Consider the following 18,917-nt stretch of genomic DNA (forward strand, 5'->3'; position numbering starts at 1 on the left):
CCGAAGAGACCCCGCAGGTGGTCCAGGGATAAACACAGGTTGGAAGGAAAGAACCTCACTGGAGGATAAGACTGAAACTCGATCTTGTAGCCAGACTGAATCAGCTGGTGGACCCACCTGTCTTGAATCAGAGAAGTCCATGGGTCCGGAAAGAATCGAAGACGCCCCCCCACCTCAGACACGGGTGAGGGCGCCCCTTTAGGCAGAAGAGGGCTAGTCTGCAGGTCTGGAAGAACCCGCTTTCAGCTTACCAGAGGAGGAGGAGGTCCTGACAGCCTTGGAGCCGCGACAAAAAGGGCCCACGTTTGCCCACAACCACCGCCCCCCCCCCCCCCCAAATGGACCCTAATGATATCATCCATATCATGCATTGAAGGACCACTGCTGTCACAGACAGCCTAGAAAGTTAAGGGAGCTGAAAGCAGAGAGGCATAACAGGCAAACTGCAACCCCTGGACCAACTGGTCCGCCAACTCCAGAAGGGCAGGGGGAAGCTGTTCCCCCCCTCCAAATCCTGGCTCAGAAGCTTTGCCCACTCCGTTAAAGTATCTGACACCAATGATATGGTGAACACAGGCCGTAGGACCGAACCGGCCACAGTAAACATGTGGCAGACCAAAGTCTCGGCTTTCCTGTCAAAGGGGTCTATAAAAGCCGGAGACTCCTCCACCAGATTAGAGTGGATTTATTCAGCCTGGAACCTGAGAATCCACCACAGGTGGGACTGTCCACTTTTTTTTTTTTTTTAACAGAAACTATTCAAAGGTATACTGTCTTGCAAAATACTTAGACACTGACCTTTCACGTTTAGGTCACTGACTTCTGACAATTTTGTCAACATAGGTGGGAAAAGGGAATACCTTTGTTGATTTTGGGGAGCTGTGGGTACCAAAGAGGACCGGCGCCTCCAACGCAGCTGCATCCTCCATTTTTAAAAATTGCCCGCACTGATACAATCAGTGCATCCACCAGCGCCGTTTCGTGCGCGGCTGCAGTAGAAGAGGAATCCTCCTCACTAACAGAGCACTCAAAGTGCATGGACGCAGACAAAGTAGGGTCGCTACATACTAAGCTCACCCCGAACATAACAATCGGGAGACCGCCGACTGCGATCCCGCAAGGGGACGCCAGCCAAGGGTCCATAAATGGACCACCTATGATACCCCGCAAAAGACAAGGGGGCCGTCTTAAGATCCCACCATAGAGAACATAATAGAACATAGCCCCCCTTAAAGGTGGACTGCCTGCCATGACACGGACGCACAGGCAGGGCATCCCCCGAGGGGGGGGGGGGGTTGGGGGCTTCAATAAATTATCAGCGCAACCAACTAGTGAAAAAATCAAAACCAAAGATGGTATAAACAATTGAAACAGCAAATTAATACTGGTGCAAATAAGTATACAAATATCAGTGCAATAATCCGGCTGCAAACACAAATTGTGTAACACCTCCCAAATAATATGCAAATACCTATAAAAGTGCTGCGCCAGAAATACTTAATATATAAACAAAGGTGGTAAGAAAATCGTAAAAATTTCTTCACAAACACCGCTGTGCATATATCCCGCCACCGGCTAGATTGGTCTCTCACCTCAGCCACAGACCCATAAAGGGTCAAAGATCGCATATATCAGCTGTAGCAGCCTGGGATTATCCTCTCCTAGCTCTCTCGGACAGCCCAACATAGATCACTCAGGTGGGGATGGATGAACTCCAATCAAACTCAGAAATCGGTGTATATATAAAACAAAGGGGACATATATAGTGCTCTCCGTCTGAATACCAATGTCTTTATTAGATATAGTAAAAGGTACTCACATTTAGCGGCACTCAGCGGTGCACGCAATGCAGACAGATACACATGCAGCTGGGACAAAGGGAAAGTACAACGTCAGGTACGCAGGCTCCGCCCCCTAGGGTGGCACCCAACTCAGCTGCATGGCCTAGTAGGACTCGAGGGCCAGCGGATCCGACCACTCATGGCAGCGCAGGGGATGGCAGATGCCCACACAGGAGGCAGTAGCTTCAGCCATCCTCAAAGGGGCTGCCTCACGTAGGTTCCGCCGAGTAGGCCACAAAGTCCCAGCCTAAATTTTAGGCCGGATTCGGCCGCATACCTGTGGATGGTAAACATCCGCTCCCCCAGCCCAACAACCACCGCAGAGAGCCCCGAGGACATCCCTGCCCTAGTCTCCAACCCCCAGGATGGCAGGGAACCCTCCTCAACCCCCATTCTGCCTGGTCAGCAGCCCGATTTAGCATCAGTAGCTCGTTTAGAAGCAACTACAGCCAACCCTCCCATAGGAGCATGTGGCAAAGCCAGCTCACAACTGCACTCAGATAGAAGCGGTTGTGGGGTGGGGGGCCTGAAAGACCCACAGTGATCATTTAGAGGGGCTTGGGGGGGAAGGGAGGGGCCCACGTCTATACCCAAAAGACCACCAGGGGAGAGGGTGGGCACTGCTCCAGGCAGACCACCATACCATCGGAATGGGGGGTGCTGCGGGCCAAGAGACACGCTGTGACTCAGGCCGGGACCAGGTCGTATGCGCCCTCTCGAGACTTTTAACACGCAGACCAGTCCCCGTCCAGTGGGGCTAATGTCGCGGCCGACCTAGCGTGGAGCTGAGGCCTGCTCGCTCTCACTGGCCAGACTGGGGAGACCTTAAGGTTCTAGAATATCCAGTCCGTCGCTCAGTCCAGCAGTTAATTGTAGTTCTTGCAGGAACAGAAAATAAGAGGAAAAAAAATCGATTTAAAAAGGAAAAAACGCTAGGACCAGAGATCCCAGCAAGGAACTAGGTCCTTACTCCTGACTAGGCAGGAAAAAAAAAACTCAATGTGTATAGTATATTCCCTGGGACTGCCCCATAGGCGTGGTAAAGCTTTCCTGCCTAGTGTCCTACTCCTGTAGGGGGTAGCATAACCCATTGTATATATTTTACAATAGTGCAAAAATAAATTGTCCATTTATCAAAATTTCACACAGTGCAGATATCGCCAACAAATTCAGGCTCTATGTTCTTAATACAATGTCTGAATCATGGATTATATAAAAGTGCTCTTGTGTTCACTTCTTGAATACATGCAGACAAACTCAGTGCTGCAGTGATTCTCCACCACCAACACTGAGAACTCCCCAGATTTATACGACCACCGACTGCAGCATTGGTCTCCAGACTGCGGCCTGCGGGCTGGATGTGGCCCTTTGCTTGCCTTTTTCTGGCCCTTGGGATACTATTCCTCTTACTGATACAAGATGATATTCCTCCTACTGACACCAATGATGGGACCACTTCCACATTGCCTATTCACATTAAAAAGTGCTATGTCTTGCACTAAGGTACATTAGCTTGTTTGCTGACATCAAGAGTACTAGGGTACCTGCTCCATAGGCTATGGCCATGAGTGGTCCCTTCCTACTCTTCCCCGGGTGTATGAGTCGTCACTTCTGCGTGTACTGTGGAAGGGACCACTTGAGGCCACAGCATATGGAGCAGTACTCTTGGTGTCAGCAGACAAGCGAATGTACCTTGGTGCAAGGCATAGCACGTTTAAATGTGAGTAGGCAACGTGGAAGTGTAAATAAAGTTGGCAAAAAAAAGATTTCATTTTTAAAGTTTCACACTATGGTGGTCTGTCTCCCTTATGTTGCTTGAGTCTATAAGATTATAACATCAGCAAGAAGAGAGAAAAGGAGTTGTCCTGGTGGAAAAATAGGATGGTGTTTAACCCCTGTATAACAAGTGTTTTTTTTTTTTTTTTTTTGACCTGTAGCGGGTGGTCATATAAATCTGGTTCTCTGTGTTGGTGGTGGAAGAGCACTGGAGCACACTGCGTTATTTATCTGTATGGATTCAAGAAGTGAACATGAGAGCACTTTTATGGGATCCTTGATACGGACAATGTATTAAGGGCATAGAGCCTGAATTTGTTGGAGATATTTGCACTAATGAACTGTTTGTGGAATTTTGATAAATTGACACTTTATTTTTGCTCTTTATGATAAAGGTTTATTTTTTTTGTTGAAACCACATTTTACATACAAGGACCAATAGCTCTGTATAGAGTTGATTTAAAGTGTATGGTTCTGTGGGAAGAGAGCAGTGATTGTGACATTTATCAAACATTCACTGCAGGTGAAATTTCCTAGTGCATGTGTTTTTAAACTACAGCATTTGATTCCCCCCACAGTCCATGTTTAGTAAATGTCACATTTATAAATATTCCTTTAAGACCCCCGTTCAGACAGGGGCGACACGACTTGCTGGGGCGACCTCTGAAGTCGCGGTGCACCGCGACCTCGGCGCGACTTGCACGGACTTCATATAATTGAAGTCAATGCAAGTCGCCTCCAGGTCGCCCCAAAGTAGTACAGGACCCTTTTTCTAAGTCGGAGCGACTTGTGTCACTCCTATTAGAACGGGTCCTGTGCTAATCAATGGCAGGCGACCGACTGCGACTTGTCAGGCGACCAAGTCGCCTGACAAGTCGCGCTAGTGTGAATGGGGTCTAAATGTTTGAAAAGATATATTTTACCAGCATCCTGGAGATGTAGATTTTAGAGTGAGTGCCATACTCCTTTATGGATTTTTAGTTTATTTTACATATTGTAAGGATTTCTGTTGGCATCTTGTCCGCAAGACGCATCAAAGTTTGTGGAAAAATCTCTTGGTCTATTGTCCTCCTAACAGGTTCTCCTTTTGGAAGGGTTTCCCTCTGGTAACAAATGTAAAATATTGAATTTCACATTACATTCTGTTCCAGTGACAACTGTCTCGAGTGCAGTTTCCCAATGGGGACACAGAGAGCAAAAAAATAAAAGTACTAGACGTGAGTTCTAACAGTCCTAAATTTAGATAAACCTCATTGGAGAGTTGGGTATGTAATCCTAATTTGAAATGCAAAGAAAGCAAAGTGCTGATATCTCTCTAGTGCCTTATTCCATTTATACCATCCATTTCAATGAAGTATGCCCAGGGCTTGGTGTGTTTAAAACTCCAAAATGTATATATTGCAGCTGATCAGTCCTTTGATGTGCTGATTCATGGGGAAATGAATTGCAGAGATGTACTGAATGTTGTTTTTTTTTAAGTGTATCCAAACCCAAGAACAAAGTTATATATTGCAGCTTACTAGTGGTTAGATGTGGTGACTACATTGGTTTTTATTTTCTCTAACTTTTTTTTTTTTTTTAATTTCACCTGGTGAACCTGCCAGTAAATGCTTGTTTAGACTTTGATTTGGCGAGTGTTAATACATGCTTGAACCATGTTTTTAGAACATTAAGCTCAAAAAAGATGTATGAGCTACTTTGCCATGCATAGGGCAGCCCATGTAAATTAAATAGGCTGCCCTGTGCATATAGTGCGATGATGTGCAAAAAAAAAAAAAATGCACTTACACCATGCTGTATGGCAAGCATTATAGTGACCTGTTAGAGAAACTGCACAGGCTTTACCAAAGAGCCTTGTGTACAGCAGGCAGTGTTCCTTAAAATGTTAACATGCAGAGCCACAGCTCGGGAGCGAGCCTACTTAGGTGCCCCCATTGAAAGAAGCTTTTTTTGGGGGCACTCGGCAGGAAGGAAGGGCCAGGAACGCCAGTGAGGGACCTGAGCAGGACGGAGGGCCAGGAATGCCAGCGAGGGACCCGAGAAGAGGAGGATCGGAGCTGCTCGGTGCAAAACCACTGCACAGGGCAGCTCCGATCCTCCTCAGGTCCCTTGCTGAAGTTCCTGGCCCCTCCCTCCTGCCCAGTGCCCCCAGAACAAGCTGTTTGAAGGGGGGGGGCGCCCCAGAACGCTCGCTCCCAAGCCATGACTTTGCGCGTCCATTCAAACACAGAGCTGCGGCTCGGCTCCGCCCGTCCCCTCTCTTTGTTGGCTCACTGGTTGTGATTGACAGCAGCGGGAGCCAATGGCTCAACCAACCAATGTGGAGGGAGAGTCCCTGGATAGCCGAGGCTCTTGTGCACGATGGAGCTCAGGTAAGTATTGGGGGGACTGGGGGGGGGGGGACTGCTGCTCAGAGAAGGGTTTTTACCTTCATGCATAGAATGCATGAAGGTAAAAAACCCTGAGCCTTTAGAACCACTTTACCCTACCAGCATGTCTTTGGAGTGTGGGAGGAAACTGGAGTACCCAGAGGAAACCCAACACAGACACAGGGAGAACATGCAAACTCCATGCAGGTAGTGCCATGGTTGGGATTCGAACCTATGACCCTGATGCTGCTAGGCAAGTGTTCATATTACAATGTGTGACTTTGAAATAAAGTGTATCAAACCCATTTTCTTTTTAGTTTGGGATAGATTGGGGCATTGCTAAAATCTCTTGACATATGGGTCTTATTTATATTTTATATTTATTCCCTGTCTTATTTATATCTCTTCCTTTCTTAGCATCTCTCTGCTTGACTTTCCGTCCTGTGTCGTGCACGAATTGCCAGAGCTGACTGCTGAAAGTCTGGTAAGAAATTTGTAGATCCCAGTACATTTCAGCCATGGTATAGGGGTTGAATAAAAGCAAATTTATGCAGCGCTAGCAACAAATTTGTGACAAAAATTAATTAAGATGAAACCAATCATATAAATTCAATATATATTAATAAAATATATCAATCACATTAAAGTGCATAAATATTCTATAATGATAAAATATAGTGCATGATTAAACTTAAAATTAATAAATATAATTTCCAAGTGAAAGATTTAAAATGCATAAATAAATATAATTTGCATTAATAAATATAATTTCCAGGTGAAAGATTTAAAGTGCATAAATGGTGAAATACAGTCCTTATTGATGATCCGAAAAGGTGCCAAAGTGCCAAGTGAATAAGGTGCTTGTGAGGTGAAGGTGCCCTCTTGGTTCCCCACTCACCGGAATTAGATTGTATAAAAGCCCTTGGTTTTATTGCACATTTGCCCAGGATCTGATGTGGGATTCCTCCGATGTGACCTCCGAGTTGAAATCGTCCCCGATATCACCATTAAAAGAAAAGAGGGCCATACATTGTGAAGTACGTAAGGTGTATTTTATTCCCCCAAAAGCGATTTAATACTTACAAGATAAAAACGAAAAAATGGCATATAGCAAACAAAGCAAGTGGCGCCGCTATTAGCGTGCGTTCCACATACAGGAAGTTCCCGACCGGAAATGACGTTACGTCCGCAACCGGAAGTGCGTCAACGCGTTTCGCCGTCACACACAGCGTCTTTAATGTGATTGATATATTTTATTAATATATATTGAATTTATATGATTGGTTTCATCTTGATTAATTTTTGTCACAAATTTGTTGCTAGCGCTGCATAAATTTGCTTTTATTAATTTATTCTAAGAATTTTCTTAGTGTTTGCAGCAGCTGCACACTTTCACAGTTTTTTTCACTGAATAATTTATTACTATTGTGCAGCGCGGGTTTAAATTTGTTTTTTCATGGTATAGGGGTTACCTTCCATTCATGTAAGCTACAGTGTATGCCTCTTCTTCTTCTTCTTTTTTTTTTTTTTTTGAAAGTATGGCCTATTTTAAAAAACAAAAATATTACAATAAAGGTGGTGTTAAGTCTTATCTGCCTAAAAAAACAAAAGTGCAAATCTCAACAGGTATCACAACTTTCCACTTCTGCTGCTTTTTGTGCGTCCGTCTCACAGTGTTTAATTAAGCACAGATGTTGACAGGGCAACTAATAGGGAAGTACTGGTGTAGAGCATGAAAAGCAGGATTTCTTATTACAAGGCTTCAGCCAGTATGTTATTTTAGTCCAAAAATATGGCAGTGGTGTGTTGTGCTTGGATTGTGGCTTCACTGAAAAGCTGATATCCTCTGACCTGTAATGTGGGTGATGAATAGGGCAAGTTTTTTCCCCAAATGTATCTTTTATGGAGTTGCTGGGAGCTGCTGCAAATGCTATCTGTGTCGGGTAATCTTTTTTTACATTCTTGAACATTGATTTAATTACCTTTTTTATATTTTGAGTATTTGAAGTATAATCGGCTAGCAATCTATGACAGATGATTCCCTTATTGCTTAGAAAGAGAGATGGGAGACACAATTAACGTTCTGTTGGTAAGAAGGAATGATCATTGATCTATGCCAGAAATGTCCCACTACAATTTTTTTTTATTCCTGTGATTGTCTTGTATGTCATAGACACATCAGGTCACCTGATTTGTAGAAACTGGGCAATGGCCTCATACTGTACCTGGGTTGGTGACTGTGCCATACACAGTGCAGTAAATTACAATTATGAGGACTATGATTCTACACAAGCAGTAAATTCACTTGAAACCTAAGATGAGAAGAACTTTTTAAGCTATTTGCATATGTTTTCTTTTTTTTTCATTTTATGATCTCTTCTGACATTATCTGTTTGGATCTCTTCTGACATTATCTGTTTGCTCTGGACTTTACAACTACTATAAACATTTGTAATCTTAAAGTGATTCTAAAGCCGTAAGGTTTTTCACCTTAATGCATTCTATGCATTAAGGTGAAAAACCTTGTCTACTGCAGCGGACCCCCCCCCCCCCCCCCCCCCGTTTTCCTTACCTGAGCCCATCCGATCCAGCGAAGTGCACGAGCACAGCGGCTCCTGCCAATGTCTCTCTCCTTTTCGTCACTTTTCCTGGGGGCACCCAATGAAGAGGAGGGGCCTGGAGCGCCGGCGGGGGACCCCAGAAGAAAAGGATTGGGCTGCTATGTGCAAAAGCATTGCACAGAGCAGGTAAGTAATGGCATGTTTTGTTATTTTTATAAAAAATTTTATAAACACTTTAACTTTCAGGAAAATAACATTTGCATTCCTTTGCAATTTTATGTCAATAATTGGCCATAGATGGATTGAAATTTGTCTAATTCAGTTGGAACCAGCCAAATTTCAATCCTTGTATGGCCATTTTCATGATCGAACGATTGACTTCTGTTGAATGGGAATGTTTGAAAACTTTTCTCGGTCAGTAGCTGCAGCCAATTGCTGATTAGTGTATTCCTCCATCTACCTCGCTTGTGTGGATTGGGGGGGGGGGGGGACTTTTCACTGGCTGATCAAAAAGAGAAAAATATCAGTCTATAGCCAGCCTAATAATAAAACCTCTGCTTTTGCACTGGAGGAACAAACTGCTGCATTATGCTGACATCAAGTGGGCATTTTGGTGTACTGCAGTCAGTCTTTTGTGCAAGGCTGACCCTACAGGAGAACTGCTAATGTGAAACCTCTTCACCCACTCAACTTCCAGTGATTTGTTATTTTATTTTGCACAGCACTTTACTTATACACTGTTGTTTATATTTATATATATATATATATATATATATATACCTGGCATGAATGTCCTGTCAGGTGTCGCTTTGCAGCACCGTACAAAGGAAGGATATATGATTGTTGTATCAATAACATGAAAACATACATTTAAGAATAGTAACAGGAGTTCTGCCTAAAGCTGCTTATAAAATAAAAGAAGTGGTGGGAGATACCACATACAAAAGATGTTTAGATTCAGTAGTTTTATTGTCAGATAAGTTTAGTGGACCAAGGTTCAATACACTTTCAGAAAGATTTTGAGGTTGCACGTGAAATAAACCGGTCAGGATAGAAGTGGGAGCTGCCACTGCTCAGTTGTTTTGAAGGTATAATCTCTAAGAATGTAATTTCCTCCTTTTTTACTGTGCAAGTCAAAGACCCAGAAAAGGAATGCATCTGCTGAAATTTCAGGACATTGCCTTATATACACGTTTTGTGAGGGTCACTGCCATATTCTATCCCTAATCTATCTAAGACTGTAAAGAAAAAATCGCTGTACTTGCCTATTTTGCAGCCATCTGGTCTGCAGCGGTGGAAGGTCTCTGTGGGAGAGGACTGACAACGGCTGTGAAATGTCTGGGAAGTGACGTCACCCATAGAGTTACTATGGGGCTTCTGTTGTTGGCTGCTTCTCCTCTCCTGAACCCGCCTCCACACTGAAGCCGCCGCTGATAGCTGTTGCTGGGACCGAACCGGATCGGCTGAAAAATAGGTAAGTATAGCGATTTTTGCTTTACAGGGTTAGATTAGGTTTAGAATGTGGCAGAGAGTAGGTTTAGCATTAGTTAGGTTTTGCCTGAGCTTCTACTTTAAGGAGATTCAGAAAAGTAGTATATTGATGAGGAACTTACAATATTTTTTTTTCTTTTTTTTTATAAATTTATTTTTATTATTTTGAAAGAAATAATAAGACCACAAACTTTCAGCCACACAGGACTTAGTACAGAAACAAAGTCTTCCGATACAAAGGCACCAACCCAACCCCCCACCCCTCTACCAGGCACCATCCCAGGAAGTCTTTTCTCATTGTCTAATGCTATGTGTCCCTCGGGAGTAAAGAAAATGCATTTACATAAGATTATTACAACCAAAGACATGGAGGGACGGGCTGGAATTGCCTATGCCTACATATTAAGAGCGGTTTCCAAGGGAGAGCATTCCAAGCTAATGCGGACCCAGGAGCAGGAGATTAGATTGGCATCTGGTAGGGATCTTATACCAATAGGTGAGAAGGAACTCCAACATACTTCCCCGGCAACCAGCACCCCACTCAAGCAAGCATATTCAAATTGTCACATCCCTAGAGTTCTTGAGCAACTATTTTAGGGCTATCAAGCCAGCTCTGCCACAACCCCTGCCCAGGTACTTAGCTCTATAGAGCAGTAACATTTTATTAGCCAATCCCTTCCAGTAGGAGATAGGTGTGGTAGGCTTTTTCCAAAATAAGATTATTGCCTTACGGGCATAATACAGCAACAAATTTAGTAATGTACGTTGAGCCCTAGCTGGCGCCAAAGCCTCCACCAATCCAAGCAGGAAGACCATCATGGAAACCGGTAAAGAGGAAACTTACAATATTATGGGGTAGAAGTATGGGGTTTGGGGTTATTGCCCATTTATACTTACCTAGGTGGATGCAGCATCGGTCTGGTGCCTCTACACTGAGAACCGAGCGATCGAACACTGCTGATCGCTCGGTTCTGACAGCTCCCTGAGCAGATAGCTGCTGATAGTCAGCAGCTCTCCGCTCTGCCCCCTCCTCGCTCACTGGAGCGCTGGGCTGTGGAAGGGTAGGGAGCGGCTGGCTCAGGCTCTCAGCGGCTCGCTGAGAGGCTGAGCCGGGTGTTGGACCAGGCATGTGGGCGGATCCCGACTCCGTGGTCATGACGCCGTGCCGGAATCGACATCTGTGATGTCCGCAGAGAGCAGACTGCTCTCTGCTGAAAACAGGTCACAGGAGTGCAGAATGAACTGCACTCCTGTAATCCAATCCATAGGAGAAGTACAGCCAAATAAGCTTTGGCTGTACTTCTCCTTTAAACTACAGCTCTTAATTGTATCTGGTTGTTGGGACTGGGGAAAGACTTGTGGATTTGACCTGCTGTATTCTTTAGTAGGTTGTTTGGCACAGTAGAAGTAGAGCATTAATAGTGTATGAACTTGTAAAAAAATGATTGCAAGGTCAAAAATGATCTGTAAGTGCTCGTTTACACATTCGATTTATGAAGAAACGCTTATTAATGAGCTGAAAGCATTCATGGTGTTTTTTTTAAGCGTTGCAAAAGCATCAAGAATAGAAGTGTTTTTTTTTTCTAGTGGGAAGTGTTTAAAGTGGAAGTGATGTAGAGGAAATGATCTGCTTTGAAGTGTGGTTAGGTTGTGGTTAGAGATGCTCCCGAAACATATCGGGCGAAAATGGTCTTATCGGCATTTTGCCAATAAGTGAAAATAGTGCTCATAAGGGCGCTAAAGATGCACAAATTTTGCGACTAATTCACTGCGATTTTGTCACGATTTTACCGTGCTTATGGTTTGTTTTTTATAGATCACGTGACTCTAAAACGGCATCAAAAACTTAACATGGGTGGGTTATTGATGTGTTCTTGCTGCGTTTTCAAAGCATTTCAATGGGGAGTCTTGAGGAGTCAAGTTCAAAGGAGTCTTGAGCTGCTGTGTCATAGTTCATGATTATTACTCAGTGCATTTTGGAATGCAATGACCTCCAATGCCTCTCCCTCAGCACCCAGCTAACACTCTAAAAAAGCTTCACAAAACTTTAAATGCTATAGTTGAAGTTACAGCACCTTACCATTGAAATCAATAGAGGCGGCTGATAAGCGTTGATGCCTCATGAAAGGGACATGCTGCTTAATTTTTAACACAACGCTACCACTCCTGTGTGTGCTGCACTGTGTGGTGCCCATTGTTCTACTCATGACAGGCACGGAAGAATGGCTGTAAGGGTTTAAAAACGCTGCCACTTAAACACCAGGTATTGACATACACTATATTACCAAAGTATTGGGGTGCCTGCTTTTACATGCACATGAACTGGGGTTCAATATTGAGTTGGCCAACCCTTTGCAGCTATAACGGGTTCAACTCTTCTGGGAAAGCTGTCCACAAGGTTTAGGAGTGTGTCTGTGGGAACGTTTGACCATTCTTCCAGAAGCACATTTGTGAGGTCAGTTTTGTTTTTCAGGGGTTGGGCTTGACCCCTTGGTTCCAGTGAAGAAAACACTTAAGGCATCAGCATACCAAGACATTTTTGGACAATCTCATGCTCCCAACTTTGTGGGAACAGTTTGGGGAGGGCTCCTTCCTGTTCCAACATGACTGCGCACAACTGCACAAAGCAAGGTCCATAAAGTCATGGATGAGTGAGTTTGTGCAGGCCAGTCAAGTTCCTCCACTCCAGAGTCCTGGCCTCAACCCAATAGAACACCTTTTGTGATGAAACGGAGCGCGGACTGTGAGGCAGGCCTTCTCTACAACATCAGTGCCTGACCTCTCAAATGCCCTTCTGGAATGGGCAAACATTCCCGAAGACACACTCCTAAACCTTGTGGACAGCCTTCCCAGAAGAGTTGAAGTTGTTATAGCTGCAAGGGTGGGCCGACTCAATATTGAACCCTACAGACTAAGACTGGGGTGCCATTAAAGTTCATGTGTGTGTGAAGGCAGGCGTCCCAATACTTTTGGTAATATAGTGTATATCTGTAGCTATGGCCGTAGCATTAGGGGTCGCAATGGTGAACCTCGCCCATGCTCCAGGGGGCTTGTGCATCCTCCCAGTCACACTGGACTGGTGGGTTGGCATTTACTAGAATCGATTAGAATGAGCCCTTTGCACGAGGAGTGAGGGAGATTGAAATGTTACGTAGAGATACGTCAAGTAAGATCACTTTCATTCATGCTAAGAATTTAATGATCATATTGAGTCAAATGATACTGAAATCAAAAGAAATTAAAAGGTAATGGATTAAAAAAGAAGGGACCCTGGAATAAATGTGACAAAAGACACAACATGATCTGTGCAGTGGATGTCGGACCAAGGAACAATTGTAGATTTGCACACCCTTTCCAGTCTTTCCTGACGTTTCTCATCAGACCTTTCTCAGCAGAACATCAAGTGGCCAAATATGAATTTGTACGGGTTTACCCCAAGATAATTACGATGTCTTAGTCAGTGAATCCACTTCTCATTTGAGGGAATTTTCCATATAGAAGATCTCTTAGCGTGGCTGGTAGTATGAGACAGAGAGAGAGTCATTTGTGTATTGGCAAACCCTCTGATCCAGGACAGCCAGTTGAGACAGTTTAGCGGAGTTCTGAGACAAATTTACCACTGTTGATGGGAGATTTTTATTCAAAATGCATGTAAATTAAAAAGATCAGAAGTAGATTTTTTTATGACATGGTGCTACTTTTAGCCAGAAAAAGTAATTTATGAATGAAGCTGAAATGTTGTAGTAAATCTCACTTAATATCTCTTCTCCGGATTTGCACTGCCTTGCTATGCAACAGAATTGGTAACAGTGTGTAGCAGCAAGGTCAGTATTGGAGTATTGTAAGGATGAGGTTTTTATTGGGTTTTATTCTAATATTAGACTGTGTAAGCATATGTTTTTAATTTGTTTTCAGGAGTCCGGAGACAATAACCAATTTTGTTGGAGGAATCTTTTCTCCTGCATCAACTTACTGAGAATCCTTAACAAGCTCACCAAGTGGAAACATTCCCGGACAATGGTAAGCGTCCAACCAAAAGACCATAGGATGCACCACTAGATTCAAAGAATCTGGAAAATGATTGCACATGCTAAATGATCCATGCACAAATCCTACTGATAAACACAGCAAAATACCTGCTAATTTTATCCATCTGCATGCAGAAATAAATGATGTAAAATCCTGCAAACCATCCATATGGATGTTTAGTAGGGTTGTTCCTCAGTCCTGGGGTATATTGGTGCATTTGAAGCTGTCACATATTCTTTTTGCATTCATTTCATATATCAATTTCCATATGCCTTATGAAAACAACCTGGTGTCTATTAATACTGGAAGTTTGTGTGCCGTAGTATTTTTGCTCTGGACTGTGGCTATATTTAGAAACAGGAGCTTTAAATCTAAAAGCAAATCTGTAGTTGCCAATTAGAATCTCCTATACATTGTGTATTTTTTTGGGCGGGGGGGGGGGGGGGGGGGGGAGTCCACTCTTAGACCGTTGTCACTGGAGCTGGTATTTCAATTGGAACATTTTCCCTAACATCCTGTTTTAGTGACAACGTTTTGACTTTTCCATCATTGTCTGCCCCTGTGACCAAAAAAGACTGTAAATCTCCTTAATACAATAAAATCTTTCCAGAGGTTCTAACCCATCCATACTGTATTCAAAACAAAGAAAAAGAGTTTGGTTATTGATGCAGTTTTTTTGTGAATTGGATACAAGCTTTTGTCCCATTTTTACTGTATTTTAAAGTGTAACCAGATATGATGTTACTTTTCGTTATAGATGCTGGTGGTGTTCAAGTCTTCTCCCATCTTAAAACGAGCACTGAAGGTTAAGCAGGCCATGATGCAGTTATATGTGCTGAGGCTGCTGAAGCTCCAGACCAAGTACCTGGGGAGACAGTGGAGAAAGAGCAATATGAAAACTATGTCTGCTATCTACCAAATGGTGCGGCATAGAATGAATGATGACTGGGCCTATGGCAATGGTAAGTAAAACCCATAATACATCATACATTTACCTTTGTGAATTAACTTTCAGAATGAATATAATGCATAAATGTACACACCCTTGCAGTATATTGTAAGTTAACAAAGGTACTCCTGTGTTTTTATAAAATCACAACACTGCAGGCAAAGTGCTTATAATACAGGTCATGGAAAGAACTCCTCCATAGTATGTCGGGGTATATAATGTTGGTTACTGTTCTTAGGTTCCATTCGCACTTGTGCAACTTGTCGTGTGACTTTGGACATTATCGTCACATGACAATTTGCACCCCATGTTTCCCATTGAGTACTGTTCATATTAATGCAACTTAAGTTGCAGCCGCAGTTCATGCGCTACTTTGGTCCGATATAGATATATATACAGTATCTCACACAAAAGTGAGTACACCCCTCACATTTTTGTAAATATTTTATTATACATTTTCATGTGACAACACTGAGGAAGTGAAACTTTGCCACAATGTAAAGTAGTGAGTGTACAGCTTGTATAACAGTGTAAATTTGCTGTCCCCTCAAAATAACTCAACACACAGCCATTAATGTCTAAACTGCTGGCAACAAAAGGAGTACACCCCTAAGTTAAAATGTCCAATTCGGGCCCAATTAGCCATTTTCCCTCCCTTGTGTCATGTGACTCGTTAGTGGTACAAGGTTTCAGGTGTGAATGGGGAGCGGGTGTGTCAAATTTGGTGTTATCGCTCTCACTCTCTCATACTGGTCACTGGAAGTTCAACATGGCACCTCATGGCAAAGAACTCTGAGAATCTGAAAAAAGAATAGTGGCTCTACATAAAGATGGCATAGGCTATACGAAGATTGCAAAGACCCTGAAACTGAGCTGCAGCATGGTGGCCAAGACCATACAGCGGTTTAACAGGACAGGTTCCACTCAGAACAGGCCTCGCCATGGTCGACCAAAGAAGTTGAGTGCACGTGCTCAGCGTCATATCCAGAGGTTGTCTTTGGGAAATAGATGTATGAGTGCTGCCAGCGTTGCTGCAGAGGTTAAAGGGGTGGGGGGGACAGCCTGTCAATGCTCAAACCACTGGCACAAATTGGTCTGCATGGCTGTCATTTCCAGAAGGAAGCCTCTTCTAAAGATGATGCCCAAGAAAGCCTGCAAACAGTTTGCTGAAGACAAGGACAGGGATTACTGGAACCTTGTTCTATGGTCTGATGAGACCAAGATAAACCTATTTGGTATAGATGGTGTCAAGCGTGTGTGGCGACAACCAGGTGAGGAGTACAAAGACAAGTGTTTCCTACCTACAGTCAAGCATGGTGGTGGGAATGTCATGATCTGGGGCTGCATGAGTGCAGTGGTGTGGGACCTTGGGGAGGCCTTGAGTGAGAATATCTTGCTTCGCAAGGTAAGGGGAGAAAAAAAAAAACCTTATGGAGGAGAACAAAACCGTTTTTGGCCATAATGTAGTTTTAGATTGGGGTGCAAAGTTATTGGTATTAAAGCTTTGTTTTTTGTTATTCTTAAATGACAAAAATATTATACTTACCTGCTGTTTGCAGTGGTTTTGCACAGAGCGGCTCCAATCCTCTTCTTTTTGGGTCCCCCACCGGGGGTTCCTGGCTCCTCCCCCCTCGAGCAGTGCCGCCCCAGGGAAAGCCGCTTGCCCTGGGAGCACCGCTGCCTGCTCACTTCCGAGCCACGTGTTCTATGTGTCTTCGTTCCCCCCCCCCCCCCCCCACCTCCACTCTCAATTGGCTCACTGGCTGTTTGGAGGAGGAGAAGTCCCAGGACAGCAGAGGCTATTGTGAACATTGCTGGATTGGAGGGGGGCTTAGGTAAGGATTGGGGGGGGGCTGCTGCACACAGGTTAGTTCATCCATAGAATGCATTAAGGTAAAAAAAAAGCAGTGCCGCCCCAGGGAAAGCCGCTTGCCCTGGGAGCACCGCTGCCTGCTCACTACCGAGCCACGTGTTCTATGTGTCTTCATTCCCCCCCCCCCCCACCTCCACTCTCAATTGGCTCACTGGCTGTTTGGAGGAGGAAGAGTCCCAGGACAGCAGAGGCTATTGTGAACATTGCTGGATTGGAGGGGGGCTTAGGTAAGGATTGGGGGGGGGGGGCTGCTGCACACAGTTTAGTTCATCCATAGAATGCATTAAGGTAAAAAAAAAAACCTTCAGCCTGTAGAACCACTTTAAATAACAAAAAAAAAAATAATAATCATTTTGATTGGTTAAATTATTAATTTTTTTGGCTACCTTACCAATTCATCACGTGTGATTACAGTGGTGCCTGTGCTGCAACAGATGCATGAATAGAGCTATGTACTGTCTCTTAGTGGAGGCCCTAAAAATGTATGATAAGATTCCCTACCTCAGTGGTTGATGATTAGATTAGTTACCAATAGAAACTACTGTAAGTGCTGGAGTAGCACTGTAATGTGAACTGTCTGCCATGGTAAATAATCAATACAGTTTCCTGCCATAAACTTCATTTGTTACATATGTTATCTTTAATATGGTTTTTAAAGCTATGATTTCTTTGACTATATTTTCTTTAGATATCGATGCCCGACCTTGGGACTTCCAGGCAGAAGAGTGCACGTTACGGGGTAACATAGAGAGCTTTAACAGCCGAAGATATGAGAAAAACCCCAACTGGGAGTTTGCCCCTGTAGACAACTGTCTGCAGAGCGTGTTGGGCCAGAGGATTGAGCTCCCAGACGATTTTCATTATACCTATGAGCTCTGGCTTGAAAGAGAAGTGTTCTCCAGGCCAATCCAATGGGAAGAACTACTGCAGTATTCCTGACTGCCAAATGTAGCCATTAAGTCACATCTTGTTGTACTATATGGTGCTATTCTGACACTGTGCAACAAGGGAAAACTCAGAGTTATATGAGTAACTTGCAGGCATTTTCTCTGCTATGGGTCTAGTTTGAAGAAAAGAGAGCTTTGGAAAGGTCAGAGTCCTTTTTCTATTTGCACGGAAGTGGAATGACTCTGGTTTTTGCCAGCGCTCTGTTTTAGTGGGAACAGATCTGTTTGATGACATGCATCCCGTCCACAGGCTCCAATTACCTGATGCCTTTGATTCAAGTGCCTAGACTTATTAGGATGCCATACTAGTCGGGTAATTAGTGCTAATATCAGTGTAAAGCTTTTGGTTTATAGCAGTTTGTCAGATAAACTTGTCTTTTTGTGTGTTTTCCACATTACGTGTGTAAAGCAACTCTAGAAATGTGAAGTTTTGATTTAATATAAAAGTGATTTTAAAGCCTTTGTTTTTATTTTTTTCTGAACAGCCCTACATGTTGCACAAATCAGAGAAATGGCTTCTGCTGTTTTGGATGTGGAGGGAGAGGTTGGAGAACAATTGAAATAGATAAAAATAAGTGACCATACATGGGCTGTTGAAAACCGTGTTAAAATTAAATTTCTTATGTATACAAAAAAACATGAAACCCAATGACCGACTGCAGCATTCTGAAATTGTTGTCAATTTTCTTCACATTTGTTTAAAATCATCCAAAACCGGATTTAATATACAACCTCCAATCTGTTAATAGCAGGTAAAGATCTCTCTTAGTGGCCAGCTATACACTAGTCCTTGGATGAGATGGTAATCTCATGCAGAGGGGAACATTTTCTACTGAGATTTATCAATTGTAGTAGGTGAAATGGCAAGTGAACAAGAAAACAAAAAGGGGAAGGTATTGGCGCTGCCTCAAGATGTGTAAAGGTAATGGGCAATAAATGTTTATAAATAAGTGGATAACAATAAATCCGAAATATAAGTTGTGACACATTTAGAGTCAGTTCACACTGGGGCGACCTGTCAGGCGACCAGTGTGACGTAGGTCGCCTGCCATAGAGAAGCTGTGGACCCGTTCTAATAGGA

General features: G+C 43.5%; 1 protein-coding gene across 1 annotated transcript in view; it reads left to right on the plus strand.

The window, feature by feature from the left end:
• The window catches only part of STRIP2 (striatin interacting protein 2), a 120,107-nt gene extending 101,814 nt beyond the window's left edge, over nucleotides 1–18,293 (plus strand). The window contains exons 18-21 of the mRNA XM_082255298.1: nucleotides 6,404–6,470; nucleotides 13,954–14,058; nucleotides 14,825–15,029; nucleotides 17,578–18,293. Coding sequence (XP_082111424.1) covers nucleotides 6,404–6,470; nucleotides 13,954–14,058; nucleotides 14,825–15,029; nucleotides 17,578–17,828 — 628 coding nt within the window. The 3' untranslated portion in view covers nucleotides 17,829–18,293. The remainder of the gene's footprint in view (nucleotides 1–6,403; nucleotides 6,471–13,953; nucleotides 14,059–14,824; nucleotides 15,030–17,577) is intronic.
• The last annotated feature ends 624 nt before the right edge of the window (nucleotides 18,294–18,917 follow it).

The sequence above is a fragment of the Pelophylax lessonae genome, assembly GCF_965119305.1.
Source record: "Pelophylax lessonae genome assembly, chromosome: 4".
In the NCBI taxonomy this organism is placed as follows: domain Eukaryota; kingdom Metazoa; phylum Chordata; class Amphibia; order Anura; family Ranidae; genus Pelophylax; species Pelophylax lessonae.